Source organism: Bubalus bubalis, chromosome 4, assembly GCF_019923935.1.
Source record: "Bubalus bubalis isolate 160015118507 breed Murrah chromosome 4, NDDB_SH_1, whole genome shotgun sequence".
In the NCBI taxonomy this organism is placed as follows: Eukaryota; Metazoa; Chordata; class Mammalia; order Artiodactyla; family Bovidae; genus Bubalus; species Bubalus bubalis.
The window spans coordinates 31,937,914-31,963,872 of record NC_059160.1 but is presented as its reverse complement, the minus strand read 5'-3'; the positions used below and the strand labels follow the sequence as shown (position 1 = coordinate 31,963,872).

The 25,959-nt window shown below is 41.8% G+C and overlaps 1 protein-coding gene and 1 pseudogene across 1 annotated transcript in view; both read left to right on the top strand.

Moving 5' to 3' along the window:
- ST8SIA1 (ST8 alpha-N-acetyl-neuraminide alpha-2,8-sialyltransferase 1) overlaps window positions 1-25,959 on the top strand; it is a 164,077-nt gene that overhangs the window by 46,030 nt on the left and 92,088 nt on the right. Inside the window, exon 2 of the mRNA XM_025283384.3 lies at window positions 9,832-9,976. Within this exon, the coding sequence (XP_025139169.1) occupies window positions 9,832-9,976 (145 nt within the window). The remainder of the gene's footprint in view (window positions 1-9,831; window positions 9,977-25,959) is intronic.
- LOC112584723 lies at window positions 18,251-22,825 on the top strand (annotated as a pseudogene).

Below are 25,959 nucleotides of genomic sequence, written 5' to 3'. Positions count from 1 at the left end.
TACCCACATACTTTATTTATCATTTGTCTATCTTCTCTGTTAGAATTTACAAGGGCAAAGTATTCCCACCTCTCCTTTTCCCAGCTCCCATTCTGGCTATAGTGCCTGGGATAGCACTGGACACATAGAAAAAGCTCCATAAATATTTATTGAATGAATAAAATAATGAATGCTGGTCAAAGGAGTCTAGTCAGTTTCAGTTACCAAAAAAGCAAACAGGTGATTCTCAAAGGATGATATTAGAGTTTTTCTAGTTGTATAGATATATAAGCATAAGTAGGAAGATTGCAGGTAAGTGCTTATTGAGATTCTTCCTGGAAAAATTTATGCTCTTCAGTTCAAATGATCATATGTACTTGTTAAGCACATTACAGAACAAATATGTATTTAGAAAAACCAGATCATCTTTGAAATACTTGTTTTCCAAAAGTTCCTTTCTTAAAGTCTGCTCTGCCTGTGGTAGAGAAATGCAAATTACACGTGGCATAAATTGATTTCTCTTTGGAGTACTTTTTCCTTATTATGTAGTCATTTCAAATGTGAAGAATAAAATGCCGCTAAATAAAAGATTGCTTGCCATCTCAAGTAGTACGCAAGAGTTGTTTTTCCCTGTTTTTGTAGTCCTGGCAAATTATACGGAAGATTAATCTTTGAGAAGCTTTTTTATTATAACTGTGGAAAAGATTATTGTAAGCAGTAATCTCATGAAAGTAATTCTCCTCCACACCATTCAAGAGAATTTTGCAGAGAAATAAGATGAATACAGGTCTCTCCCCTATATTGAGGGGGTATTTTGAATCTCTTAGGTCAGGGATCTAAGCCATCTATGGGACCGTGCTGTGGACAGATGCGGTCTCTGCCACAGAGATGGTATTGTCACCGCCTGCTCCCGCGTCTGCTGCAGGCAGGGCCCTGCTGTTCGTTCACTTCGGAGCAACTTCTAGCGCTTGTTCCAGATCCTGGACTCTCAGTCAGTAGTGACTCCTGATTTCTAAACTCGCTTCAGAACGGGTAGTTTAAGACACAGATTTCTTTATGTTAGGGCAAAAACAAAACAAAACAAAAACTTCAGAGTGGTCCAAACTCTACCTGCCATAATCTCTGTGAAATCTGTGATTTACATATATATAAAAAAGAAACTTGTCTGATTTCTCTTAGGCCATTAGATTCTGCACTTAAAGAAAGGCCCTCTTTTACAGGATTCTCTGTTTATCTTCTACTCTTAATGGAGTGAACACATAATTTATCATCCAAATAGGAACATATTTGGGAATGGAAGGGGGATAACTATTAATAATTATATCTAGAAAGCAATCATAACCTCAGATCATGGGAAACAAGCAGAATCATATGGTGCCTGACTGTTAAGGAGCATGAATACTTATGGAAAGCATATAATGTGCTAAGCATGTTATATATATTACTTCACTTTCAAAACCATCCTCTGATGTGGCTATGTGAGCACATTTTTAGCAATGAATCTGGGCTCTATGACGTTAACCCAAGGAGTTAACATATACTAATCTAAAAGGAATTTTATGAACTCAGTACAGTGTACAATAAGAACCATTGATTGAATGGAGGAAATGCATTAGATACACATATGGCCAAAAGCCAAATGTTAAAATCAATACTTGACTAAAGTCAGATAGTGTTAGAATAGAAGGGACTTTTTGGAGGCAAGATTAAAATCTAAAAACTTATCTAACATTTTAGAAGTCAAATTTTGAAAGTTTGACAGTGGTGAAGGAAACAGAATTCATCAGCACCATTCACTGATGGAGCACTCCTGTGGTCCCTGTGCTGCGGCCCTGTAATCCCAAAGACATGCTCACTTTGATCAGAGTAATGTTTGTTAGTGCACAGTGTTAAGGAACTTTGGATTCACCCATCATCGAACCTTAAAAATCCTGGATCTGCTGCTACTGAAAATGTTTACTCACCTGTAGCAACTATTTTGTCAGGCTTTTGTTTTTTGGTCTCCATAGTCTAAAACTGTAAAGAATTGACTTCCTCAATTTGAATTTTGACCAGTGGGAACAAAATGTGCATTGAAGTTCTCTTGATTCTCTAATTTTTTTTTTTTTTATTTTCTTCCTACTTGTAATTTATTCATCCAGTTGATCAGCATATATTAAGCATTCATTTGGTGTAAGACAAAAGTCTTTGCCCTCAAGGAGTTTAAATCGTGGGATTTGGGGAGACAGACAATAAGTAAAACTATAGATAAAATGTATAACATATAGGGACTTCCCTGGTGGTCCAGTGGCTAAGACTCCATGCTCTGAGTGCAGAGGGGGTCTGGGTTCAATCCCTGCTCAGGAAACTAGATCCCACATGCTACAACTAAGACCCGGTGCAGCTAAGCAAATAATTTTTTTTTTTTTAAAGCATATAAATAGTGTTAAGTGCTTTTAAGAAGAATAAAGCAATTAAGAAGGATATGAGGAATTCTCTACTATGACTGGGTCATGATGATTTCTCATGATGTTTGTGGGGTTTTTTAATTTTCATGAAGTTTTTAGGGGCATATTTGGCATTTGACAATCTTGCATATGAAGAGTTCCCAACTAGGGCTTTTTTTCCCTGAACAACTCACTCTCTAAATGTAATTAAATAACTAAAAATCAAATATAGTTCTTAAAGGTTATTCTTTTTTAATATTTTGAATGCTAGTATATCAACTAATTATACAAAGATTTGGATTTTCATGAAATTTCAACTCTGTTACACTGTCTTATATTATTATGTAGAATTTTGTAAATATTTATTGGCAAAAAAAATGCAGTATTTTCCTTAAAATTATCGTCTAGGCACACTTAATATTTCCTTTAACTGACAGTTTATTCTCTTCTGTAATCAATAATCCTTCATAACTTTTGTATGTAAAATTAATTGCCTTCACAATAAATTTATTATTACAGCATTTTCCTCTTACAGTATTAAAGATACATTTATTTATACTTCACCTGATGGCTAGAATTTCAATATAGAAAGCACATAAGGAAATCCTCATTCCATTTACTCCTAGGTTGCTTATAGAATTTTAAATTACACACTCAGTTATAAACATTATGGTATTTCCTGTTTGGGTTACTTCAGTACCCTGTTTAGATATGATAATGAAGGGTGTGATCACACAAGCCTTTGTCACATACGTGTTCAGGAAGGCCAGAGATGGCATCGGATCAGATGTTTAGCTGAGTCTAAAGCTGAACTCTTTAGAGGTAGAACTCGTCTTCAAGTTTGCTTTCTCAAATTCAGTTCTTCCTCCGGAGGGGCACAATAGAGTCAGTCACTGGAGTGGGAGCCTCCCAGCCTTCATTGTGTCTGGTGCCTAGAGCAATGAACGTGGCATCTAAGAGATCTTAGCAAGGTTCACATTGCTTTGTTGTTCAGTCGCTCAGTTGTGTCTGACTCTTTGCAACCCCATGGACTACAGTACACCAGGCTTCCCTGTCCTTCAACATCTCCTGGAGTTTGCTCAAACTCAAGTCCATTGAGTCGATGATGCCATCTAGCCATCTCATCCTCTGTCACCCCCTTCTCCTTCTGCCTTCAGTCTTTCCCAGCATTAAGGTATTTTCCAATGAGTTGGCTCTTCGCATCAGGTGGCCAAAGTATTGTAGCTTCAGCTTCAGCATTTGTCCTTCTAATGAATATTCAGAGTTGGTTTCCTTTAGGATTGACTAGCTTAATCTCCTTGCTGTCCAAGGGACTCTCAAGAGGCTTATCCAATACCACAGTTCAAAAGCATCAATTTGGCGCTCAGCTTTCTTTATGGTCCACCTCTCACGTCCATACATGACCACTGGAAAAATCATACCTTTGTCAGCAAAGTGATGGCTCTTCTTTTAATATGCTGTCTAGGTTTGTCATAACTTTTCTTCCAAGGAGCAAGTGTCTTTTAATTTCATGGCTGCAGTGACTGTCTGCAGTGATTTTGGAGCCCAAGAAAATAAAGTCTGTCACTGTTTCCATTTTTACCCCATCTATTTGCCATGGAGTGATGGGACAAGATGTCATGATCTTAGTTTTTTGAATGTTGAGTTTAAGCCAACTTTTTCACTCTCCTCTTTCACCTTCATCAAGAGGCTCTTTAGTTCCTCTTCACTTTCTGCTATAACTGGGTGTTATTAACTGAGTGATTGGGTTTTCACTCTTGTCTGTTAGTCTCTCAGTCTTTCTGGCCCAGTAAGCCAATATGGTCCTTTTGGCTTTGTTGATATGCATGGCTTTCACTGGTAGGCAGTGAGAACCTGAGTGAGTTTTTAGCATGTGGCTCCTAATTACTTAACTTCACAAAGCAACTATAGTGTCATTGGTAGGAGCTCTGCTGAAGCTTGAATTCGAATAATAAAAACCACTTGCATTTTAACTCCAATACTCACCTTACGCTCAACTGGTAAAAATGAATAATCTGAAGATTTAAACTTGAACATAAAAATGGATTTACTTTTACCATTTTAACCCTGGATTTTATTGCCTGCCATAAAAATTGGGCTTCCTAGGTGACACTATTGGTAAAGAACCGGCTTGCCAATGCAGGAGACATAAGAGACATAGGTTTGGTCCCTGGGTTGTGAAGATCCCTTGGAGGAGGGCATGGCAACTCACTCCAGTATTCTTGCCTGGAGAATCCCATGGACAGAGGAGCCTGGTGGGCTATAGTCCAGAGAGTCACAAAGAGTCAGACACGACTGAAGCAACTTTGCTCGCAGGCATAAGAGAAGCAAAGAATAGGCAGCATCAGTGCCAAGCATGAAAAGGGGGGTAGGAATAAAAATTGCTAAACATTCTAAAAGCTGGTACGTGTCTTCTCTCCAGGATCACCTGTAGGATGGCAGGAGGTGAAGCTCAACTTTCTTTTCCCCCAAACCTAGCAGTGTTAAGCAAGAGCTTAGTAAAAATCATTGCTACCACTACCCTGATTCCCACTCCTACTGCTGGGAGAACTATTTCCACTTCTGCTTTTGCTTCTGTGGTAATATAGCCATATGGCTGGTGAGCTCGTGGGGCCCTTCTCAGGCATGGGGGGGTGAACACACTTTTACGTTGTAGTCTCTTTTCAGCCACCCTCTAGACAAAGGGCCTGACAGACGGAAGATGCAGAGGCACTCTGGATGGAGGATAGAGGGAAAAGTTCATAAGTTTCTAGGGAAAGCACTCCCATACCGCAAATGGTGCTATGATTATTATGAATTTGAATTCATAATTCTTTCTTGAATTTTTAGAAGTATTTATATGCATGTGATGCTTTCTATTTTTGTCCAGTGTTTGGTTTCCCTCCTCAAGGTATAGTTGCCCTGAGCATGTTGATGCTGTAGGAAAAGGTGTGAATTTGAGTCCGTCTAAACACACAATTTGATCGATATTAAACACACAATATGATGGATAATAACATTTATTTACCTCATGAACTTGACTTGAGCAAGTCTCTTGGACCGAGCTTCGGTTTCACTGTCTATAAATTTAGGATAATGTAATCATCTCTATCTTAGTTTTTTATGAGGATGAAAAGAAGAAGCCAGTATAAAGTGATATGTAAGTGGCTAGGACACTTACATATCACTCTCACTGATAAAGATTAAATGGGGTCTTATTATGTAGCTGGGACAAATTTTTCTTCTGAATTTTCTGTAGCACTTTGTGCTAAATGGCAAGTTTAGCTTGGTTTGGAGGCGAGAGCTATGGTCTGGCTGAAAGTAAGTACCAGACATGAAGTGAAAAGACCTGGGAGCAAAGCCATGCTCCACCCTGCTTTGCTAGTTATGTGCCCCAAGTTAAATTACTGGAAAAAAAAAAAAAAAACCCTAAAGCTATGTAGCTCCAAGGTCACTCACTGTAACAATTAAGTAGAGAAAGATCTAGGAAGGCACGTGGAATGTTTGGCTGGTGTTTAGAAAGCATTTCTTCAGGGAAGAGAAAGGTAAGTCAGAATGGTCCTGATAGGCAGCCTTGCAGAGAGGAAAAAGCATGTCCTGCAATCGCCCTAATACTGTTTTCTCAGATGTGAATTGGAACTAATAATAGTTAGTGCTAGTCACTCAGTCGCATCTCTTTGAGACCGCATGGACTGTAGCCTGCCAGGCTCCTCTGTCCATGGAATTCTCCAGGCAAGAATACTGGAGTGGATTGCCATTTCCTTTTCCAGGGCATCTTCCTGACCCAGGGATTGAACCCAGGTCTCCTGCATTGCAGGCAGAATCTTTACTTTCTGAGACACCAGGAAAGCCCATGCATTCCCTTAATTATCTCTTAGGACCACTCTAAGAACTAAAAGGTATTCCATTTCTGGTTATTTCCATTTAACCAGAAAAGGATTAAGGGCTCAAAAATTTCCTCACCTCACAAAGCTCAGAGTCATGCCTAAGATAATTCTCCTAATTTTTATTTGTTATTTTATTTTATCATTGACTGTGCTGGGTCTCGTTGCTGTGCAAGGGCTTTCTCTAGTTGCCCCTCTGCGATGAGTGGGTGGCTACTCTAGTTTCGGTGCGTGGGCTTCTCACTGCATTGGCTTTTCTTGTTGGAGGGCACAGGCTCACTTTCCCCAAGGCATGTGGATCTTAGTTCCCAGATCAGGGATTGAACCCGTGTCCCTCACACTGACAGATGGACTCTCAACTGCTGGACCACCAGGGAAGTCCGCAGTTCTCATTTTTAAAGACCTTGTTCTATGTTAACTGATGATATTACCTAGGATGCCCTTTTGAGAAAATGAAGGCAATTCATTGTAAAACTTTCCTGCCTCTGTTCAGGCTGCCTTTTGGGTAATGAAACACAATAAGAATTATTGAACATAGAGGAGGCAAGAGAAGAGGGGCACTTGGAGGAAATGGGAGGATGATATAGGAGCAAGAGGGACACAGATGCTGGCAAATGTGAAAGAAGAAGGCCAACTTCCCCAGACCCCAGCCCTGTCCTTTCTGTTGAAACCTTTGTGAAGTTCCCCTGGTGCCAAACAAAAGGCACCAGAGAAAGCACCAGGTGGCTGGAAGAACCCCAGACTATGACTCGGTTTATTTGTCCCTGCGTTGAGCTTGAACTTGGTTTACATGCTGCACCTGTATGTCCTTGGGGGAATTTCCAAGAATAGTTTCTGAGACCGTTTCTGAAGCCCAGTAACATTCCTGGGTAATAGAGTTAGTAAGTTGCAGAACCAGGTTTTGAACCCAAGTACTGCTGCTGCTGCTGCTAAGTTGCTTCAGTCGTGTCCGACTCTGTGCGACCCCATAGACGGCAGCCCATCAGGCTCCCCCGTCCCTGGGATTCTCCAGGCAAGAACACTGGAGTGGGTTGCCATTTCTGTCTCCAATGCATGAAAGTGAAAAGTGAAAGTGAAGTCGCTGAGTCGGGTCTGACTCTTCGCGACCCCATGGACTGCAGCCTACCAGGCTCCTCCGTCCATGTGATTTTCCAGGCAAGAGTACTGGAGTGAGGTGCCATCGCCTTCTCCGGAACCCAAGTACAGTTGCCCGCAAATCCTCATCCTCAGATTTTGCATCCAAGGATTCAACTGATGGGTGGATAGAAAGTATTTGGGAAAATTAAAAATGCCAAAAGATCTAAAAAGCCAACTTGAATTTGCTGCACACTGGTCACTATTTAATGGCATTTACATTGTCTTTATAACTATTTACATAATGCTTGTATTGAATTAGGTATGATAAGTAATCTAGAGATGATTTAGGGTACAGGCCAAGAAGTGTGTAGGTTATCTACAAACACTGTGCTGTTTTATGTAAGGAACTTGAGCATCCTTGGGATTTGGTATTTAGGTGGAGGGGGGGTTACGGAACCAACCCTGTGAGGCTGAGCATGACTATATTCCAATTACCTGCCACTTTTCAGCTCCAAGCTTGGGTACCCCTGGTGGCTAAAGATGTCTGAGCCAGCAAGTCTACTTGGGGATGCCATTCAGAAGTGGTTTATGTCAGCAGTTTATTTTATTGGTCCTTCTAGAAGTGGGACTGGGGAATAAGCTCTTTTATTCCTGAAAGCTCAGTGAGGAAACAGAGTTGGTTTCTGACAGGCTTTGAATTTGAGGAGAATGTGAAGATTGGCTTGTAGAATAGTGGCCTCCATGTGAGGGACCAGCAGAGGAACAGCTGTGAGCCATTCCAGGAGGGTGGGTGGGGGTTATCCAGAAGACCCTGGTGTTTCAGAGAGAAAGGGAGTGAGGAAGGAGTGGGACTTCTCAGCTCCTTCCTGTGCTCAGCTGTGTCCCACCCTACTGAGAGGTCAGACAAAACAAGAACAGGAGAAGCACACGAGATTTACCAGCTGGAATGCAGGTTGCTTCATCAGTGCCTGAAATCACATCCCTCATCTCATTCAATTTCTGTTTCCAGAGATTTCCCAGGGCTTGTTCTTGGGTCATATCCTCAGTTTTGGGGGTGTGTACCCTTTTTAGGGCCAATCTGTGTATTTCCTACTCTGTACAGTTCTCCTAAAATCCCTGATCTCTGAAAGTCACCACTTGATGGTTATATCACCATGAAGAGATGTTAGCCATCCAAGCCTTGGATATTTAAATCCATCAGTCTGCAATTACAATGACTATTTCAGACACATTTCAGCTGCATATGAGAGCTGATATGTTTCTTTGTTTCTGTTTAGTTATATCAGTTTCAGGTGTAAGGTGTACAGCCTTATAATTTGACATCTGTATACACTACAAATTGATCACCACCACGAATCTAATTACCATCCATCACCAGAGAGGTGACCCCTTCACTCATTTTACCCATCCCCCAGCTTCTTTCCCTTCTGGTAACCACTAATCTGATCTCTGTAACTCTGAGTTTGTTTTTGTTTTATTTTGGTTTTTTGTTCGTTTTTGTAGATTCCGCCTATGAATGAAATCAGTCTTTCTCTGTCTGACTTATGTCATTAAGCATAATACCTTCAAGGGTCATCCGTATTGTTGCAGATGGCAGGATTTCATTCTTTTTTATGACTGAATAGTATTCTATGGCGTACCACATCTTCTTTATTCATTCATCCATTGATGGACACTTAAGTTGTTTTTATATCTTGGCTATTGTAAATACTGGAGAAGGAAATGACGACCCACTCCAATATTCTTGTCTGGGAAATCCCATGGATGGGAACTTGGGGGGCTACAGCCCTGCAGTCCGTGGACTTGGAAAAAATCGGACACGACTGAGCACGCACATGATTACATGATTGTTAATTCAGTTGACCCTTGAACAATATGGGTTTGAACTGCTGTAAGGTTCACTTCTACATGTTTTTTTTTTTTTTCAATAAATACATATAGTACCATACGATGTGAGGTTGGTTGAATCCGTGGATGCAGAACTTCAAATATGAAGGGCTGACTGTGGGACTTGAGCATCTGTGGGTTTTAGTATCTGAGGCAGATCTTGGAACCAGTTCCCTGCAGATACCAAGGGACAACTTTAATGCTGTAGTGAACATAGGGAGTGCATATATCTTCTTTTCAAGTTAGTGTTTTTGTGCACATGTGATAAATACCCAGAAGTGGAATTGCTGGGTCACATGGTAGTTCTAGTCTTAATTGTCTGAGGCATCGCCATACTGTTTTCCATAGTGGTTGCACCAATTTACAATCCTACCACCTGAGGTCTTTTCTTCTGAAACTTTTTAAAACATGAAATATTCCAGTCATGCATTCCGATGGCTGGAAGGGTGAATGAATAGTTGTCTAATCACCCTGGAGACACAGATGCTTTTGTGAGCTGGTGGTGAGGTAAGGCTGCACATCTCTGTGGGAATGACAAGTGAATGAGTCTGTTGCTCTCTTAACCTGTTGTTCTTTTCTCTCTCCATTTTCTCTCCTAGGAAACAGATGGAAGACTGCTGCGACCCCGCCCATCTCTTTGCTATGACTAAAATGAATTCCCCCATGGGGAAAAGCCTGTGGTACGATGGGGAGTTTTTATACTCATTCACCATTGACAATTCAACTTACTCTCTCTTCCCCCAGGTTAGTAAAGAGTTTACTGCCTTTCAATATAATTTCTTACATGTCTTGATATCATAGGAAAGGGATCACTAACCTTTTCTTACTAATCAGATCTACTTCTTTTCATCTTCTTTTTTCTAAAAAAAAAAAATTATTTATTTACTTATAACTGTGCTGGGTTTTCGCTGCTTTCTCTTGTTGCACATCACCAGCTCTAGACATGTAGGCTTCAGTAGTTGTGGCTCACAGGCTTGGTTGCCCTGTGGCATCTTCCTGGACCAGGGATCAAACTTGTGTCCCCTGCCTTAGCAGGCGGATTCTTAACCACTGGGCCACCAGAGAAGTCCGTATTCTCTTCTTAATTATAAATTCTCCCCTTTGTAACTGTCATTTGTGTGTTTATGTGTGGGAAGAAGTCAAATGGTGTTTTGATACAGGGGCAGCAGTAGGATAGTATAGAATAACAGATTTCCTAGTGCTTCTGATTTGAGTCATATGAGACTGAAGGAGGCAAGCAGAGAAGGAGGCGAGGCCAGAGAATTGTGGAATTCTAGTGTTTTGAGGTTGGCTGTGGAATGATCTTGAAGATTTGCAATACTGGAATGTTTTCTTAAGGCTGGTATTGCTCTCGGGGAGTGGGGACCATATGGTCAGCAGTTGCTTCTTAGAGCTCGTGAATCTTAACCCTGTGGTTAGACTACTGCTCTGAAGTGGAGGAGTGGTGGTGATGGAAAGAGAGTATCTGACCACTTTTGAAGTGGTCTAAATCAAGCTTTGCTCCCTTAATGTTTTCCTCTGTGGTTTTCCAAGCACTGAAATCAAATGTTTTATTAAAATAGATCTATGTAGCAATGGACTTTCCCAGTTGCTTAGTGGTAAAGAATCTGCCTGCAGTGCAGAAGACACAGGAGATACGGGTTTGCTCCCTGGGTTGAGAGATCCCCTGGAGGAGGTCATGACAACCCACTCCAGTATTCTTGCCTGGAAAATCCCATGGACCGAGGAGCTTGGTGGGCTACAGTCTATGGGGCTGCAGAGTTAGACACAACTGAAGCAACTTCTTGAGAAAACTATATGCAGGTCAGGAAGCAACAATTAGAAATGGACATGGAACAACAGACTGTTTCCAAATAGAAAAAGGAGTATGTCAAGGCTGCATATTGTCACCCTGCTTATTTAACTTATATGCAGAGTGCATCATGAGAAATGCTGGGCTGGAAGAAGCACAAGCTGGAATCAAGATTGCCAGGAGAAATATCAATAACCTCAGATATGCAGATGACACCACCCTTATGGCAGAAAGTAAAGAAAAACTAAAGAGCCTCTTGATGAAAGTGAAAGAGGAGAGTGAAAAAGTTGGCTTAAAGCTCAACATTCAGAAAACGAAGATCATGGCATCTTGTCCCATCACTTCATGGGAAGTAGATGGGGAAACAGTGGAAACAGTGTCAGACTTTATTTTTGGGGGCTCCAAAATCACTGCAGATGGTGATTGCAGCCATGAAATTAAAAGATGCTTACTCCTTGGAAGAAAAGTTATGACCGACCTAGATAGCATATTGAAAAGCAGAGACATTACTTTGCCAACAAAGGTCTGTCTAGTCAAGGCTATGGTTTTTCCTGTGGTCATGTATGGATGTGAGAGTTGGACTGTGAAGAAGGCTGAGCATCGAAGAATTGATGCTTTTAACCTGTGGTGTTGGAGAAGACTCTTGAGAGTCCCTTGGACTGCAAGGAGATCCAACCAGTCCATGCTAAAGGAGATCAGTCCTGGGTGTTCTTTGGAAAGAATGATGCTAAAGCTGAAAGTCCAGTACTTTGGCCACCTCATGCGAAGAGTTGACTCATTGGAAAAGACTCTGATGCTGGGAGGGATTGGGGGCAGGAGGAGAAGGGGACGACAGAGGATGAGATGGCTGGATGGCATCACCGACTCAATGGACATGAGTTTGAGTGAACTCTGGGAGTTGGTGATGGACAGGGAGGCCTGGTGTGCTGCAGTTCATGGGGTCACAAAGAGTCAGACACGACTGAGCGACTGAACTCAACTGAACTGAAGCAACTTAGCACAGCACAGAGAATCTATGTAGCAAGTGAGTGGGAAAGAAAGGAAATCCTTATTTCTAGGGAGCCCTAGAAATCATTAGGTGAATGGCAGAGTAGGAGTCATGAGGTGGCTCCTGAAATTACTTAGAACAAGAAGTTACTGCCATAATTGTGGTTTAGAGATTAGGAAAACACAGTGGCCACTGCCATTAGCAGAAAGGAGCCCCAAGAAGTTGTTTCAACTCACCTCCTCCCTCCAGACCTTCCTCCAGTGCATCTAATGGGTAAGATTAATTTGCATCCAGAACACTAGTTACAGAGAATCCAAGAGGGGCCGTTTTCTTTAAAGCAGTCAAGCTTTAGCAGGAAGCTAGAAAAAGAGTGGAATTGAGGTTGAATGAGCCAATTTGCAGTATCTTCTTTGTGCAAAAACTGATACCAACTTACTACGAAATAAAGATGAGATAAGGAAGCAATCTCCTTTAACAGCGCATCAAATACAAAAATATTTAAAGAAATCCAAAATAGGATTTTATAGATGAAGGCTTTCAGTCATACTAACTGGCTCTGTGCTAGGAAATAGATTTGAAGAAAAGAAATGATTAAAGAAATACAAACTAACCTCCCATCTTATCTGTAAGTTGCAGCAGTCAGATAGCAGGAAACATTGTCCTTTTCAAGTGCATGCGCATGAATTCTGTGTCTCTCCCTGCCAGCTGCGAGATCAAGGAACCATCCCTGAATAATAAAGGAAAAGTACTTTTTTCTTAGAAAGCATTAAGCCATTCTATCACTGTGTGTGCAGTCATTCCAAAGGCCTGAACAAGTTCAATGGGTGGACTTGAAAAAAAAAAAGTTACATATATATTCTTCTAATGAGATTCTGAAATGACTAATTAATTTATAGAAACCCTGGAAAATCAGTTTGCAGCAACACAAAAGGTATATATCCCTGAGCCCTCTTATTTCTTAGTGAAAGAATTCTAGTTTGTTATCAGGAGGCTAAATTGTCAGTTAATTGTTAGGCTTCATTCATGCTCCGGGTGGGAAGAAAGTGGCATGTGCTTATTAGGCAGAAATGCAGGTGGGTGAGCTGGGCTCCATGTTGTCAATTGAGTATAACATCTCTCCTTTCCCTGTATTTCAGCAAAATAATGCTAAATCACTCCTTCTCTAACTGAGATGTATAGCTTTATATTACACTTTTAATTATATATTTTAATGTATTTATTTTAATTATGTATTATACGTCTCCCCTAAAGGCTCAATATAAGTTAGCTACCATTCTTATTGGTATTATTCCTTTGCCCATTTTTATCCACTGCTTTTATTGTTGTTGCCGAGGTGCAATCCAAGATTATGTGTTTGATGTGGAAAGTAATAGGTCCTGAATCAAGGTTGGAGGGTCCACAGAGGCCCTGTAGAGATGGTGTGTATTTTGTAATTACAGTTAGCGGCTTCTTATTTGTACATCTTGCAACATCCCGTGGCTTTATTATCTGCTGCTGCTGCTGCTGTTTAGTCGCCAGGTCATGTCCCGCCAGGTCATGTCCGACTCTTTTGCGACCCCATGGACTGTAGCTCACTAGGCTTCTCTGTCCATAGGATTTCCCAGGCAAGAATACTGGAGTGGCCATTTCCTCCGCCAGGGGATCTTCTTGATCCAGGGTTCAAACCTGCGTCTTCAGCGTCTCCTGCTTGGCAGGCAGATTATTTATCACTGAGCCACCTGGGTAGCCTGGCTTTAATTTATTCAGTTTCACATCCTATGCAATTATCTGCATAATTATCTATCACAATTTTCTAAAATTCTTTGTTTGCTGATCTCAATACTATCTTGTGAGGTTTTGTGGGAACTAATTTTTGTGCCTCGTACTGTGCTTTGCACTCAGTGTAGAGGTTCATTTCTAGCTGCTTATGGTTGCCATGATCTCCTCTGAAACATCCCACCTGGGCTGGACCACTGCTCTGCTCTGGCTTGAACTACAGGAGACCAAGCAGGATAGTTAGATGTAGTTGTTTCCAAATGGCTCTATCAATGTATTTTGATGAGATACTTCTTGATTATTATTAGGTATGAGGTGGTGCAATAACAAAGAATCCACCTGCCAATGCAGGAGCTTCAGGAGATGTGGGTTCAATCCTTAGGTCAAGAAGATCCCCTGGAGTAGGAAATGGCAACCCACTCCAGTATTCTTGACTGGGAAATTCCATGGACAGAGGAGCCTGGCAGGCTACAGTCCATGGGGTCGCAGAGAGTTGGACATAGCTGAGCATGCACGCATGCACCGTTTAGACATGAAGGGCTGAATTATAATCTTTATGTGAGTTTTCTAGAATGTACTGTGTATGTGTGTTTGGAGGGGAAGGTGTGTTTGTAGGTGTTCCCATTTTGAGAATACTTTAGGATCCCTCCATCCCCTGGGTTGGAATCAACTCTTTGCTCTGCCTGTCTCTTTGAAGCCTGCATGGTCCATATTTGTAGATAATGCCAACTAAATACTATTTTGGGGCTTCCCTAGTAGCTCAGCTGGTTAAGAATCCATCTGCAGTGCAGGAGACCCCGGTTCTGTTCCTGAGTGGGGAATATCCGCTGGAGAAGGGATAGGCTACCCAGTCTAGAATTCTTGGGCCTCCCTGGTGGCTCAGCTGGAAAAGAACCCGCCTGCAATGTGGGAGACCTGGGTTCAGTCCCTGATTTGGGAAGATCCCCTGGAGAAGGGAATGGCTACCCACTCCAGTATTCTGGTATCCTGGGCTGGAGAATTTCATGGACTATATAGTCCATGGGGGTCGCAAAGAGTTGGACATGACTGAACGACTTTCACTGTCTCTTGACTTATAACATATTTTTGCCCAGAAAGAGCATAAATTTCTTTGGGAATGAGTGAGGAAGTAGCAGGAATGTTAGAAACCACAACCGTGCTAATATAATCTGAGAAATATTTTTCATTGGTGTAATAAAAACATGGTCAGCCTACCATTCTCTTACATCATGCTGGATAGTCACGTGATATACATCACAAACTAGATGAGTCATTTTTCCTCAAAATATCCACCCAAGGCCATATGTAAGTAATCACATAATTAATGCACCTCAAACAGACACTTATTTCCAGTTTCTCTGGTTGCCATGGACTTCTACTTGGCCTAGATCCACCATACCCTTGGCCCGTGGGAAACCCAGCAGAATATGTTGAAGCAGTTTTGTCAAAATGACTTTGTTAAAATGAAAATACACATTTTTATTTTCCTTCTGAGTAATGTGCTTAATAGAATCCTCTGAGCTTCTGGACATTCACACAGCAATTTTTTTTTTTTTCTTCTAACAAAATTTAGATTCAACTGTGTGATCTATGGCTTTCAGTAATTCAGCTTTTTTACTTACCAATATGATGGTAGTCATTTTCCAAACACATACCATTTCAGCTGAAGGAAACTAAAGAGACTAATGTTTGGTGGGCATAGATCTTTGCCAAGCCAGTGTTGGTTCATGCTGTCAGACTTGTGTTTGGCTAAACTTTGGACCTCTTACGATTCCCCATGGCTTTATTATCAAATTTCTCCAATTCTGACACAGGGACTTAACCAAATAGGTACTTATTTATCTCAAGCAGTAATTTGAAATTAGGTGAGTAGTTTAAGGCTGGGTGGTGGCCACACAGTGCCATCTAGTTCTCAGGCTCCTGCCTTAGCTGATGGCCAGGTAACCCAGTTTTGATCCAGGATCCCTGTAGGATTGAGAGGAAACAGAAGAGGAAAATTTGGATACACTCCTGCTGATGTGCCAGTGATCAGAACTGAGTCTCATGGCTGTGTCTAACCAAAAGAGAGGCTAGGAAATTTTAGTATTTCATCTCTGGACAGATGCACTCCATGTGCTGACCTGTGCATGCCTGCTAAGCTGTTTCAGGACTCTTTGTGACCCCATGGACTGTAGCCCACAAGGCCTCTCTGTCCATGGGATTCTCCAGGCAAAATCACTGGAGTGGCTTGTCATGCCCTCCTCCAGGGGATCTTCCCGATCCAGGGATCAAACCCCGTGTCTCTTATGTCTTCTATGTTGGCAGGCAGATTCTTTACCACTAGTGCCACCTGAGAAGCCTTGTGTTGACCTGCACTATCTGCCTTAGTTTTTTTCACATGTTAGCTCGCTTTATCCTCGTAGCAACTCTGTGTGATGGTTACTGTGGTCTTCATTTCATAGGTGAAACTGAGAACCGAGGTGGGCTAAATAACTTACGCACGATTCTAGAGATTGCAAGTGGAGGGCTGACATGTAAAACCCGGCCCATCTGATTTCCAATGTATTATTGTTTATTCTCTTTTTTTTTCTTCTTGAACAATCATGGGTTCTGGCTATTTATTGTTAATTTATATCAGTCACCTTGAAACCATTTTAAGTTTTTTACTTCCCTTAGATGAATATTCTTAAAGGAAATGGAGAAATTCTTTTTGTAGCTATCTGAGAGAAAAAAAAAAAAAACCAGAGTACAGACATGCAGGCTGTAGAATCTCGTGAAGCACTGTAGCTTCCCTTTGACTTTGAGTGCCTTATGGCCCACTTAGGAAGGAGAAATAAGACTAGTCCCTTTATTTTGGTTTCTATTAAATGGGTTCTTAGGCCCAATTCCAATGTGTGTGACTGGAGACTTCGCCTCACCACCAAGCAATTCTCAGACACCAACTGGTGGTCTTACAATTCAGCTCAATTCTGACACTACATACCTGGAATTAGCATCAGATTCCAAGGACTAAGAGATGCAGGTTTGATCCCTGAGTCAGGAAGATGCCCTGGAGGAAGGCATGGCAACCCACTCTAGTATTCTTGCTTAGTATTCAAGGACACAGGAGCCTGGTGGGCTACAGTTCATGGGGTTGCAAAGAGAGGACACACTGAAGTGACTTAGCATGCACACCAAGGACTCAGTCCAGTAAGACTGCCCTCCACTTCAAACATCAGTGGCAAGCCCAGGTTATGGCTTGTGCTTTTGACTGACTGACTATGAATTGGAGGTTCCAGTGACTCCCTCCAACTCAGGCTGCCAGTCGCAAGTCCAGGTCTTATCCTGATTGACTTCTGACTGACCCTCTATAAATCAGAGGTTCCTATGACCTCCTTCTTGCATTCTGTGAGTTTGCTGGAACTGCTCACAGAACTCAAGGAATCTGTTTACTTTCTCCATTACCGATTTATTACCAAGGCTATTAGAGGATATAGATCAACAGCCTGATGAAGAGTTACATAGAGCAATGTCCCCAACAAAGGAGCTTCTGTTCTTGGGGACCTTGAGGCCTTGCTTGGTTGCAAGCGGAAGCACCCTGTTTCCACAACCTGGAAGTTCTCCGAACCTCATCCTTAGGGTGTTTTATGATGGTTCTATTATGTCAGCATAATTGATTAGCACATTGACCATTGGTATTTTATTCAACCTCTAGCCACTCTCCTCTCCCTGGAGATCCAGGGAGTGAGACTGAAACTTCCAATCCTCTGTTCATGATGAGTTTCCTTGACAACCAGCCCCCATCCTTAGGTGGTTTCCAAAAGTGACCTGCATTAACATAAACCCAGTTGTGGTGTGAAGGGGCTTGTGATGAATAACAAGACACCCATTTCACCTGTATGGCTCTGAAGGAGTTTCAGGAACTGGGGAAGTGAAGTGAAGTGAAGTCACTCAGTTGTGTCCGACTCTTTGTGACCCCGTGGACATAGCCTGCCAGGCTCCTCTGTCCATGGGATTCTCCAGGCAAGAATACTGGAGTGGGTTGCCATTTCCTTCTCCAGGGGATCTTCCTAACCCAGGGATTGAACCCGGGTCTCCTGCATTGCAGGCAGACGCTTTATCCTCTGAGCCACCAGGGAAGCCCCCAAGAACTGGGGACAAGAGACCAAATATTATAAAAGATGCTCCCTTCACTCATTACTCAGGAAATTACAAGAGTTTGGGGAGCCATAAGGCAGGAGACCAAATATCTTTCAGAAACATATTTTGTTCATCTGAATGACCAAATATATTTGTTCCTTATAAATCACATCATATCTGTCATAGAGAAATCCAGGTTCTCAGAGGGAAGCACTTTATTCTCTGTACATTGCTTCTTTATTACAGGAACCCAGAACACGATTCCACTGCCATTAACTACCTCAGGGCATTTATTCTTTCATCATTGGTTGGATGCCAGCAATAGAGAAAAAATATGTAGGGAATGGAATCTAAAGGTCTGGGGTTTAGACCTGGCCTTTCTATGATGGTATTTGTCATCTCAGGTAAGTCATTAGTGGTTGTAACTATTCTCAGCCTGAATTTTAGAATTTTCAGTTCAGGATTGATAATACCTGGTGTTCATATTTCAGTGTTCTTATGAGAAACAAAGTTAAAATGAGATTAGGGATGTAAAAGTACTTTGTAATGAATGCACAATGCAAACATATAATAATGTTACTTTTATTATCTTTTTAAGCATTTATGGCATGCAAGCATTTCTTAGGAATTTTGGTAATAAAGGAACCAATGGGCGAGTGGAAGCACTAGAAGAGGGGTCAGTTTTCCATGCTGGTGAGTAGTGAGGAGATAAATCTGTTGAGTCTTGGATTTGGGAAAACATAAAGGAGTGATGGAGAATGCCTCAGACTCTGGCAGTCAGACATTTGTATCATTATAGTTGGATAATAATGATGATATGCTGAAATGTGATGTGAGAAATATGCAATGTGAGAAACATTATTAATTTCTAGTGAATTAAGATTCTGTGTCTAAACAGTGGATTAGCTACTGTTCCTCATACTGTTCTGTAACTGAGAAGATAAGGAGAGTGGGTCATCCCAGGATTTCCGCTTGTCTGTTATCCTCAGAGGAGAGGAAAGCACAAGATTATAAGTGAGTTGTGGATGAATCTAGAGTCTTTCATTCAGCGTGAAGTAAGTCAGAAAGAGAAAAAACAAATATAGAATATATCACGTATATTGGGGCTTCCCTGGTGGCTCAGTGCTAAAGAATCTGCCTGCCAATGCAGTTAATGCGGGTTTTATCCTTGGTCGAGAAGATCCCCTGGAGCTGAAAATGGCAACAGACTCTAGTATTCTTGCCTGGGAAATCCCATGGACAGAGAAACCCGATGGGTTACAGGCCATGGAGTTGCAAAAAAGTCAGACATCACTTAGTGACTAAACAACAACACATATATGTGGGATCTGGAAAAATGGCCCTGATGAACCTATTTGCAGAACAGGAATAGAGACACAGAAGTAGAGAACAGATGTGTGGATGCAATGAGGGGAGAGGGTGGGACTAATTGGGAGATTAGGATTGATATATATACACTACACTACCATTGTAAGACAGATAGCTAGTGGGAGCCTGCTGTATAGCACAGAGGGCTTGGCTCAGTGCTCTGTGATAACCTAGAGGGGTGGGATGGGGACGGGTCTCAAGAGAGGAAATATAGGTATACATATAGCCGATTCACACTATGGTACAGCAAAAACTAACACAACATTGTAAAGCAATTATACTCCAATTAAAATAAACATACAAGGAAAAAAAAAAGAAGTGAGTTGCCCCACAGAGTAGTTGAAGGTAAACTGAAAGATGTGTTTGTCTTTCAAACTTAAAAATAATTACAAATTAAGATCTTTCTGTAATGAAAATTGGGCTTCCCTGGTGGCTCAGATGGTAAAGACTCTGCCTGCAATGCTAGGAGATCTGGGCTGGATCCCTGGGTAGGGAAGATCCCCTGAAGGAGGAAATGGCAACCCACTCCAGTATTCTTGCCTGGAGAAGTCTATGGATAAAGGAACCTGGCAGGCTACAGTCCAGGGAGTCCCAAAGAGTTGGACATGACTGAACAACAAACGCTTTCACTTTTCTAATATTTATCATAGGTTGTCTATGGTTGAAAATAAAATGAAAATGAGATGTAATGAATGGTCTATCTTGCCATGGTGTGGACCTTTCTAAAATGTTTGCCAGTGTATAAAATTTAGTGCAAAGACTGATCATGGCTCAGACTTACAACTTCCTGGAAACGGTTGAAAAGCCTGCATGACACCAGTTACCACTGAGTCAGGTCTCATCCGCAGGTGTGATGGGAGTGATAACTCTTTTCAGGAGGTTTGCATGTTCCATAGAACATTTTCTTCTTAGATTTGGTTGACATGACAGGGTGTTTTCCTGCAGAGAAAACTGGTATATCTCTGTTTTTCTTCAGCTGGTGTCTTTATCTTGGTCCTTCTTACGAGCCAATGTCCAGATGTAGAGAGGTATTTCTGATTTTGATTTCATTTTGAGCTTTTGTTTTCATACCAGGAAGCCTCTGTTTCTTTTTTGCTCTTGATGTACTCATTTGAACTTCTTAATTCTATTAGGGATCTCACAGAGTCGGACACGACTGAAGTGACTTAGCAGCAGCAGCAGCAACTGCATAACGGAGAAGGCAAGAACCCCACTCCAGTACTCTTGCCCGGAAAATCCCATGGACAGAGGAGCCTGGTAGGCTGCAGTCCATGGGGTTGCTAAGAGTCGGGCCCGACTGAGCAACTTCACTTTCACTTTTTACTTTCGTGCATTGGAAAAGGAAATGGCAACCCACTCCAGTGTTCTTGCCTGGAGAATCCCAGGAACGGGGGAGCCTGGTGGGCTGCCATCTATGGGGTCGCACAGAGTCGGACATGACTGAAGCGACTTAGCAGCAGCAGTGTAACTGCATAAAGATACATTTGACTAACTTAGAGCATACACTGAATTTTCTCTGACTTATTTAATTTGGTCAGGGAATAAAAAGATACAAAATGAGTATGGAGAACATTTTCTTAATGTTTGTATCTGTTCAAATCAATTTACTCTCTTTCTTCTGCTAATTGGCCTGTAGTCTTTAGGTCCCTTGGGAGCTGATGCAATGTTCTTGTCATCCTTCATGGCCTGACACACCTTCTTATCTGCAGGTCAGAACTTCAGGGTAGACTTGCCCAACAGGGTGAAGAGGGGGTAGGGAGGGGATAGAATAGGGAACTGAATTTAGCTATGGAGACTAAACGGAGGTCTAGCCAGTAGTAGCCAAGTAGCCAAGATTCTCAATCTAGGTAACTGTTGTCAGTAACCAGGAGATAATAAGAAGCAAAAGAAAGACAAATACCATATGGTATCACTTATAAGTCTGGAGTCGAAAAGATGACACAAATGAACTTATCTATGAAACAGAAACAGACATAGAAAACAGACTTGTAGTTGCCAAGGCAGAGAGGGAGTGGTGAAGGGATAGAGTGGGAGTTTGGGATCAGCAGATGCAGACTATCATATAGAGAATGCATAGACAAGGTCCTACTGTATAGCACAGGGAACTGAATAGTCAATATCCGTGATAAATCACAATGAAAAAGTATGAAAAAGAATGTATATATAACCAAATCGCTTTGCTATACAGTAGAAATTAATATTATAAATCAACTGTACTTTAATAAAATAAATTAAAAAGAGAATAAACAAATGGTTACCAAAGGGGAAAGGGAGGAGAGGGAAGGTTAAATTAGGAGTTTTAGATTAACATATATACACTTCTATATATAAAAAGATAAACAACAAGGACCTATTGTACAGCACAGGGAACTATATTCAGTATCTTGTAATAACCTGTAATGAAAAGAATCTGAGAAAGAATAGATGTATATTAGATGTATATGTATACCTACATCAATTTGTTGTACACTTGAAAGTAACACAACATTGCAAATCAATTATACTTTAATTTAAAAAAGAAAAAATAAAATAATGTTCCACTAGTGTGAAGCTCTATCCAGAGAGCCAGATTCATCTGTCAGTGATTTCAAGTTTCCAGCCACTAGGCTAGACATTTTGGGAACTGGCAGCTTCAGGGAGGTACAGACCAGAGGAGGGCAGGGTCCCATCCTTCTAGAGACTTGGGAGCTGATTCTTTAATCCAGGCAGGGACCCAGGGGAACAGGATGGACGTTTCCAGCATGGACATTGTTAGGACTTGGCCAAATCATAATGTTCCTCCACACCAAGCTGCAAAAACAAGGAGCATATGATTGAGGCCCTCTCCAGGGCCAAGTTCAAGTTTCCTGGCCACCAGAAGCTCCACAGCTCCAAAAAGTAGAGAATTACTGGCTCTTTCCCTTTGCCACCACCGAAGTTTCTGGTGTCCCGTATTTCCGGTGTCCCAAGTTTCTGCTGCTGCCCCGCATGGTGTTATGGATACTATAAGAAAAAGCCATACCCAAAGTCTTCCTTTTGCCAAGGTGTCTCAGATGCTAAGATCTACATCTTTGACCTGGGGTGGAAGAAGGCAAAAGTGGATGAGTTGCCATCACATGGTGAAAAGCTGTGGCAAAGGTGGTTTTCACATCCTGGTGTGGCTCCACCCCATTATGTCATCTGTATCTATAAGATGTTGTTCTGTGCTGGAGCTGATAGACTCCAGACAGGTATGTGTGGTGCCTTTGGAAAGCCCTAGGGCACAGTGGCCAGGGTCCACTTTGGCCAAGTCATAATGTCCATCCCCACCAAGCTGAAGGACAAGGAGCATGTGATTGAGGCCCTCTGCAGGGCCAAGTTCAAGTTCCCTGGTGGCCAGAAGATCCATATGTCCAGGAAGTGGAGATTTGCTAAGTCTAACGTGGATGAATTTGAAAACATGGTGGCATGAAACACTATCCGTATGGCTGCGGGTTCAAATGCATCCCTATTGTTGTTGTTCAGTCGCTCAGTCATGTTTGACTCTTTGCAACCCCAGGGACTTTGTGACCCCAGCATGCCAGGTCTCCCTGTTGCTCATCATCTCCCAAAGTTTGCCCAAGTTCATGTCCATTGCATCAGTGATTCCATCCAGCTGTCTCATCCTCTGATGCCCTCTTCTCCTTCTGCCCTCAGTCTTGCCCAGCATCAGGGACTTTTCCAATGAGTCGTCTGTTCCCATCAAATGACTTCAGCATCAGTCCTTCCAAGGAGTGTTCCAAATCAACGATGTTAATTTCATCCCTAATCCTGGCCTAATCGGGACAATTTTTGAGAACAAGGCAGAGGCACATTTCTAGAACTGAGTCTGAGCTGGGCACCAGGAATCTGGAAGAGCAACGTGGGAGTGTGTTTTGAAAATAAGACAGAAGCCAAGTTACCAGTGTCACACCGAAAGGCTGGAGGCAGAAGACTGCGGGTTACTTGATGTTGGTTCCCACAGCTTTGGGTGGCTACTTCCCCAGATCATTTCCCTGAAGCCAGGGCTGGTCCACACTTCCCAGGGCTCATGCCAAGTCTGCAGTGACCTGAGTGTGGGTTCAGGCTGAGAATTAGGCCTGATAAAGAAGAATTTTCTAGACAAAATATTAAGTTCTTACCCTCTCCTGGGTCACCTCTGTGGACTGACAGACACTCAGTGACTGTCAGAGGACACAGACACTCAGTGATGGAGAGAATCTGGGCAAATTGTTAACCAAGGCAATGTATTAGCAATTTGTCTGAAAAATATGGGACTTCCCTGGTGACTCAGACAGTGAAGAATCCGCCTCCAGTGTAGGAGACCCGAGTTTGATTCCTGGCTGGGGAAAATCCCTTGGAAAAGGGAATGGTTCCCCACTCCAATATTCTTGCCTGGAGAATTCCATGGACAGAGGAGGCTGGAGGGATAGGTGACTGGCTAAGTGTGGTGAAATTTAGGATGGATAGGGTGTGGATCAAGATTTGCTGACTATAATGGAAACAGAAGTGCTTTCTGAGGATAACCACCATTTTATACTCTGAAAACTATTACACATAAAATTCTTTTTGCTACATTTTATTTTTCTTGTCTGCTGAGACTCAGACTTTTAACTCTTTGCTAAGGAAAATTAAAAGGTGCTGAGCAAAAAGACAATAGCAAATTAAATTCATTCGAGAATTTTTACTCTGGGTGATCTGCTGTTAATGCATTGGCTAGCAGCTCCTTATCAGTATATGACTATTTTGCTTAAATTTTCCTCTTCTTAGGCTTCAGTCTACTCTAATGAGTTGGCCAAAAGTTTCATTTGGGTTTTTCCCTACCATCTTACAGAAAAACACAAATGAACCTTTAGACCAATCTAATACAATTTGGGGTCTTATCTGCCGGGGTCCAGCCCCAGCTGATCCAGGGTATTCGAAGGAGAGACGGCATAGGCGAGGGTCAGGGAACAACTGCTTAATTACATGTTAATTAAGGATACAAAGAGTAATAGAATGAGGATAGCTCAGTGAGGAAATTCAGTGGAGAAAAGCGGCTGAAATAAGGATAGCTCAGTAGGAAAATTCAGTGGAGAAAAGAGGCTGAGTAGCTTGGTTTACGCGGGAGACCAATAAAACTTCAAGACAAGAAGTTTGCACCACTTACGTAGGCCGCAGGCGTCCTTCCGTTCTCCCGAAGGAGAGGAGACACTGAGGCCTCCCCGGTCGGATCTTAGAAGCCCAGGCATAATTAGCAAGCATGGCGGGTTCCGCGCTCCAGATGGAGACTCAGCCAGCAGTTGAAAGAGAGAGCGACATGGGGAGACCAAGTTTCAGTGAACAAGGCCTGCACTTTATTTTCCAAAGTAGTTTTTATACCTTAAGTTATGCATAGAGGATAATGGGGGAAAGGGTAGAGTCATGCAGCAAGCCAGGCTTTTTTCCTGTAAACTTATCATATGCAAAAGTTCAGGTGATAGACATCATCTTCTGGCCAGGAGGCCTGTTAACATTTTAAGAAATTTATCTTTCTCTAAAGGTGATTATTCCAAAGTCAAGCGCCAGCCTTCCAAAAAGCATTGGACAAAGCTGCATTTTACATTTCTATACACCCATTATATCAATCAATACACTGCCAAGGACACAGTAGGTAAGGAGTATGGAGACTTAGCAGCAAACATTGGCCCAACAAGTGAAAAACCCTTCACCAATACAATTTCTAATCAATCTTTTAACTACTCAAAGGAATCTGTGTTTAGGCAGTTTAGAACATCTCCTGCCTCTCACAGTTGGGAAGCTCTGAACAATCACATGTGGCCGGAAAAACCCATTCAGGCAGGCTAGAGGATTTCCAAAGGAGTTTGTAGGTTGAAACACTGTCACATCCAAGAATTATTAACTGGAGCTGTAAGCTAACTCTTTTTCCAGAGAGAGGTAGTGGGAGACAGCCCCCTGTAAAGTCAGAGGTGTAGGTGAAAGCACAAAGCAGAAAGTAGGCAGACTCTGGTTTTGGGGGTAGATGCTCGAGAATTTCCAGGGGGACTCCTGAGGCTCGATCCCGCCCTTGCGTATGCCGAGCCTCCTTCCTCATGACCTTTGTCATGGGCGGAGTTCCTCACGCTGGCTCCCGGCAGTGATAGAATTCCAGTTGAGCTATTCCAGATCCTGAAAGATGATGCTGTGGAAAGTGCTGCACTCAATATTCAATATGCACTCAATATGCAATATGCCGGCTCCCGGCACTTATCTACTATTCATATGATAGCACATTCACAAAGTATTATTATTCTGGAACCGTAAAACATATACATTTCCAATTTTTTTTTTTTTTTTTTTTTTGTTAAAGCCTGACATAGATGTTGACTGTTACACACAAGATCATTAAGAAATGAAGTAACTGCAATTGGCAGGTACTTCCAGATGAAATGGAGATTGTTGGAGTTCTTCAAACCTGAAGGCCAGTGATATGTATGGACTCCAGGGAAAAGTATAGTATTTCTTTTCCAATAAAAATAAGCTTTAATCTTAATTTTATTTGTATTTGCTTATTTATTTACAAATATCTATTTGTCCTGTTCAAGTGTCATTTTTTTAAAGAAGTATAGCTGATTTACAATATCATCTTAGTTATGGGTATACAGCACAGTTGTATGTATATATACATCTATATAGACATATGTATTTTTTTTCATATTCTTTTCCCTTGTTGCAAAGAATTGAGTATAGTTTCCTGTGCTTTCCAGTAGGTCCTTGTTGATTATATAAAAA